The sequence below is a fragment of the Musca domestica genome, unplaced genomic scaffold (assembly GCF_030504385.1).
Source record: "Musca domestica strain aabys unplaced genomic scaffold, Musca_domestica.polishedcontigs.V.1.1 37, whole genome shotgun sequence".
NCBI classification, from domain to species: Eukaryota; Metazoa; Arthropoda; class Insecta; order Diptera; family Muscidae; genus Musca; species Musca domestica.
Genome location: NW_026712321.1, coordinates 1,409,653 through 1,415,949, shown reverse-complemented (window position 1 = coordinate 1,415,949; position 6,297 = coordinate 1,409,653). Strand labels below are relative to the sequence as shown.

The 6,297-nt window shown below is 33.2% G+C and overlaps 1 protein-coding gene across 1 annotated transcript; it reads left to right on the top strand.

Moving 5' to 3' along the window:
* Positions 1-3,376, top strand: LOC101888596 (deubiquitinase DESI2). The gene is made up of 6 exons (XM_005185069.4): positions 1-149; positions 685-839; positions 915-1,142; positions 1,214-1,294; positions 2,713-2,801; positions 2,883-3,376. The coding sequence occupies exons 2-6, from the start codon at positions 705-707 to the stop codon at positions 2,962-2,964; spliced, it is 615 nt and encodes a 204-aa protein (XP_005185126.1). The 5' UTR covers positions 1-149; positions 685-704; the 3' UTR covers positions 2,965-3,376.
* Positions 3,377-6,297: the final 2,921 nt, after the last annotated feature.

The window sequence follows — 6,297 nt, the reverse complement described above, 5'->3', positions numbered from 1 at the left end:
ATTTATTAACACAAAGATACATAAAAAAACATAAACTGAATGATATTTTTGTGTTCAAAAAGAAGTGTTAAAAAACAATTTAAAACGTTAAATTCAAATTCAATTTGTCGTGTATATATTTTTTCTAAAATATAATCCTTAACCATAAGGTATGTGTTGTGTTCCAGTTTCGTCGTTCGTTGTTGCTGCTGCTGGGCTGCTGTCTTCTTTTTTTTTTTTTGGTGAACAAAAATAAGTCAATAAGCGACGACGCGATGCATGGAGAAAGAGTAAATCTGTCTTTGTTGTACAACAAATTGATGGCAGAATACACAATTCATTTATGGTGAAAGTAATTGGAGCATTTGACATTGTAAAAAATAAACAAAGCGGTGTCAATGGTGGTCATTGGATGATGTGTAATAGTCAGAGAAATACTATGTCGGTCGGTCGTTTAACCAGAATAAATACCATTCATTGTTGTCATTGAGTGTGAAGCTACTACGACGTCGACTGCACAATTGTGGCAGCAGCAGCAGCGCCTACAACAATTTATCATTTTACATCGATTTTTTTACTTTGAACCAAAAAAAAAAAGAACACAAAAAAGAAACTAAGAACTGTTCCACAAACTATGTGCTTGGAATATTAACCAAATAATAAAATAACCAGGAATTTCCTACCATTTCCCAACTCCCATTGCAGTTAGTAAATATTCATGCGAGATGTTTTCGAATGGTCTTCCTTGCAATTTACCGTTTCCCAGTTGCTTGGGCATATCCAAAGATAGTGGAAATGATGAACTACTGCCCTCCAATACTGGCAATCGGGAACCGGTAATTTTGAATGTATACGATATGGTAAGTTTGTGGCAAACATATTATATATTTTACCCAAATTTGTAACATATTGTCATTTGGTTTCTTCCGACCCAGTATTGGATAAATGAATACACAACATCAATAGGTTTGGGTGTTTTTCATTCGGGCGTTGAAGTTTTTGGCACCGAATTCGCCTATGGAGGTCATCCATTTTCATTTACCGGAGTATTCGAAATAACGCCCAGGGATCACGATGAACTCGGCGATCAATTTCAATTTAGACAAAGTATACAAATAGGATGTACAGATTTTACGTATCAAGAAGTTCGTCGTATTGTGGAGGTTAGTCATGAATTATTTATAAATTTTGAATGGTCTTTTTTTAAATACAATTTCTTTTTGTTTTGTTTTAGGAATTGGGCAATCAATTTCGTGGTGACCGTTACCATTTAATGAACAATAATTGCAATCATTTTTCCAGTGCACTTACTCAGGTAAGGAGGACATTTTTTGGAGGGAATATAGAGCTATTTAAAATGTATATGGCATGTACAGGGTGAGATAGAAAAACTGCAACAAAGACAAACGCCATAATTTTTAAAATTTTTCTTAATTTATTTATTTTTTTTGAAAAAAAAAGCGAAAAATATCGGGAATAGCATCAAATTTTAGAATAAATTTAGATTTGTTCGAATTGATGACCTTTGGCACGAATTATGGCCTCCAAATGGCCAATGAAACTGTCACACGCTGACCGAATGTTGTCTGCGATATTTTGGCCCATTGAGGTGATCGACACTTTGATATTTTCTTTAGTGCCAACCTTGTTTTCCAAAATACTGCAGACACAATAGTCCAACGGATTGGTATCCGGAGATTTTGATGGCCATGGTAGTCTGGAAATGAAACGGGGAACCTCATTTTGTAACCATTCTTGGGTGGCGCCTGCTGAGAGCGATGATGCTGAGTCCTGTTGGAATGTCCAAGGTCTTGCGTGCTCAAGGCTTTAATACACCCTCCAGAATATTTTCGCGATAATATTTGGTATTTTTTCTGATGCCACGGTCGATTAATATAAGCAGAGAGCGACCATCGGCTGTTATGGCGGCCCACACCATCACCATGGCCGGCGCTTGAGTTCTGGTGGCCAACCGAAGGTGCACATTTTCAGCTGACCTCTTTGGCAAGTTAAAACGATCATTTTGTTTGTTTGCAAACTGCTGGACAACAAATGTTTTCTCGACAATTCGGCAGTTCACCACTTTCGGCCAAGCGTAGCAACTCTTTATCTCTTGCGGTTGCGGTGCAAGTTCTTGAACTTTTTGGAATTTCAATGGCTTTACCCCGAGCTCATTTTTCAACATTAGCCGAATGAAATATTGGGATACGTTCAGCGTCACGAGCCACTTGCTTCCAGTTGCTTCTTTACTTTTCGAACCATTTCTGATGATATTGCTGTTTTCTTCCGTCAACTTCCTTGACGTCGGGCTACGCCACCAGTATTCCTGTAACAAGCGATGGTACGAGACCCAAAAGATTTATTCACATTTAAATGCTGGAGTGCTCTAACGATAGCCACTTGTAGTTTTCCAGCCAAATATAAGAAATCACACTATCACGCTTGAATTCCATCGCGAATAATTTTTTTTTGGAAAATTTTCACCAAAATACTTTCGTACGCTTGTAAACAATATAATGAGCTGTCACTGGAATAATTTTAACAGCTGTCGGACGAGTGGCTTAGAAATAAAATGAGTCTGAAGTTGGTTGCAGTTTTTTCATCTCACCCTGTAGATGCAACAAAACAAAAGTTTTACTTTCCAAAAATAATTGTCTATTCTTATTAATTCATAATTCATAATTTTAAATGAAATACTTATTTTTATACAATTTTCTTTTCTCATGTCTGCAGATCCTTTGCGGCCAAGAAATTCCCAGTTGGGTAAATCGTTTAGCCCATTTCAGTTCATGTGTACCTTTTTTACAAAGATGCTTGCCAAAGTAGGTGTTATTATATTAAACACACACACACAAACGAGCACACACACCTTACAATACATTCTTCATCCTCCTATATTTCAGGGAATGGTTAACTCCCAATGCCTTACAACAGAGCATAACTGCTATCCAGGAACGTGATGATTCTGAAAATAGTCCCCTTTGAGACATGGCCTGTCAGGGCCATACATCGTAATCGTAACAATGCACCAATTTGTACTATATACATACTTACAAAAACAAAAAACATACACACACAAAACATATTACAACCATACATATATTTTTCATAAAAAAAGAAAAACTTTTTAATTTTTATTATTATTATACATAATTATAATTTCATTTTTTCGTCTTATTTAACAAAAAAACAAGAAAAATCATAAAAAAACAACAATGCAAATCACACAAACAAAAACAAAGAGATCGAGATAGCAAAACAAAACAAAAAAACTCATACAATTTTAGTGAAAATAATTATAATTACAACAAATTTGAAATGATTAAATTATAATAATAACGAAAAACGATATAATGATAATAGAATATATTCTAATATTTAAGAAAGTTAATGCAAATTCTGTTTTACATTTTTCTTTTTTGTTTGTGGGGAATGTAAAGGGAATTTTTAGATGCCGTCAAATTATTATAACTAGAATTATGTTATTAATATAATATAGACAACGATATCTCTTGAGAAATAAACCAATTACAGAAAAAGTCAAATTTAAGAATGAATAATTCCATCTCTATTACTTAATAGCTAAAGCACTGGGTTTGAACTCAATGGACCAAAGACCTCCGAGAGAAGCAGTTGCCGACTCCCGCGCAGCTGCGCATTCTTAAGCCCAACATAATTAAATTGATAATTTTTATGAGTAGTCTACAGTTTTGAATTTATTTTAATTTATATTCAAAAAAACGCTAAGATTTACAGCAATTTCTTCTTCCCACATCAATCACAGTAAATGGTTAGCTTTGTGGGAAATTACTTACAAATAAAAAATTAAACGAGGGAAATGTTTGTTCTCCACTGAGTTAACTTTTGATGTCTGTTAAAAGCAGTACATTTTGTGTTAGTTTAGTGAATTTACAGAACAAGAATTATATTGATTTCCACGTCGTCTTTCAAGAAACACATGCAATGTACAGTGAGTGATTAGCATTAAATGAAAAACGTTTCAAGCATGGCACAAATAGCTAAATCACAGGTTTTGAACTCAATGGACCAAAGGCTTCCAATAAAAACAGTTGCCGACTCCCGTACAACTGTGCTTTCTTAAGCCCAACATAATTAAATTGTTAATTTTTATGAATAGTCTACAATTTTGAATTTGTTGCCAAAGAAACAAATATCTTTGGCAGGATATTATAGAATCAGTAAGGCATTTAAACCTTACACTTGCTGTCTTCTAACATACTTTTGCAGGGTTAATCTCGAACATGTTTACACAAACACGATTACAATTTATATTCAAAAAAAAAAAAAAAAACAAATATTTATAGCAATTTCTTCTTCCGAAATAAATCACAGTAAATGGTTAACTTTTTGGGAAACTAATTACAAATAAAAAATTAAACTGGGACAGCATTTGATGTCTGTTAAAAATAGTGTATATTGTGTTAGTTTGGTGCCTTAACAGAACAAGAATTTCATTGATTTCATCGTCGTCTTTCAAGAAATACATGCAATGTACAGTAAATGATTAGCATTGAATGAAAAACGTTCCAAGCATGGTACAATGAATTCAAGGTAGGGCTATGATACCATATGATTTCAATTTTTTTATTTTCTTGGCTTAATATGTCATCTTTATTTGTTTATGTATGAGTTTTGTTTTCAACAACAAATAAATGTTCAGAAAACATTCAAATTCGGATGTTTTTAAAATGTTTATTTCATCGTATGCATCGACAAAATCTAGAGTTTTTGTAGCGAAATAATCCTTTAGAGAAATATAGAACTTGGTTTTGAAAAGAAGTGTTGACCTTTAATTCAGTTTTCGCGGTTTTCAATTATTTATTTAAAATAAATGCAATAAGTTGTTTGATTTTTTATTGTTTTGATACTAATTCTGACATTACAAGCCAAACAGATAGACCTCTGTACTTGCAATTTTTTCAAAGTTGGCCTAACTTCTCTTCATTGTACCATGGTTCCAAGTAACCAAATAATGAAATAATCTTTGGTGGCTTGTTATCCGCCACCAAAGATTATTTGAAAATAATTTTTAATAAAAAAACGCCAGCATCATCTTCCTTTGATTCTGAACCATGGTACAAAGAAGACTTTGAAAAAATTGCAAGTATAGAGGTCTACCTGTTTGGCTTGTAATAGGTGTGTCTGGTTACTTTTCCTGCAGGAATTGTCCAGTAACAGCTTTCTGAGAGATTATAGTAGTTTTATTCTCTTTTGCAAGGAAAATTCGAAAAGTAAATAGACGGTATTCCTGCAGAAGCTTGCAACTAATCAGCTGATTTGTCAAAACAAACCAATATGTCCCCCATTAAAATAATTAAAAGAAAGCAAGCACCACCAATTATACAAGTTTTATAAATGAAAAGGAAATTAGGAATCTTTTAAGCGTGTTGCTAATGGCGTTTGACTAAAAATATTGGAAATAGTCTTTTATTTTCTTAGTACATATTAATGTTTACGTTTTTTACATTTTGTAGAGTTGTTCTTAAAAACACAATTAGACTTGCTAATTCCAAAAACAAAAAAAAAATATTTTCAAAACGAAAGCACAAAAATAAATAAATTAAGAAGAAGAGTTGCAAGTGATTGCAGGGAGAAATTTGTCCAGCAAGACATTGCAAACTCTCACTAAAAAACCTGTCAAAATTTCTCTCTCCAACCGCTCTCTTTTGCAGAACTTTCGGGTAAACAGACGACGTCCAGTAACAATTTGTAACCATTGTTACAAATTTTAGAGTAACCAGACACACCTAATGCCTGAATTACTATCAAAACAATCAAAAAATCAAACAACTTGTTGCGTAGAATTCGAATAAATAATTGAAAACCGCGAAAACTGAATGAATTTACAAAATTTCTTTTCAAAATCATGTTTTATGTATTCCTAAAGGTTTATTTCCCTACAAAAACTGTAGATTTTATCGGTGCATACGATGAAATAAACATTTTGAAAACATCCGAATTTGAATGTTTTCTGAACAATTTTTTTATTTATGAAAAGAATACCCACACATAACCAAAAAAGATGCCATATTAAGCCATGAAGATAAAAAAATAAAATCATATGGTATAATAGCCCTACCTTGATATCATTGTACCATGGTACCATACTCTGAAACGCCTAGACTACATCACCCCAAAAAAAGAAAATATCGGTTTTTATTTCTCCTGAATCACCCTGTTGCAGCAAACGATTGTGCTAACCCTATGACAACACGCCGGTTTTGTTTTGCTCCATGCGTTTATCAGACCAATTTGTTTCTACACATTTTTCGTGTTTTTCAAATTTTTTTTGTCGAC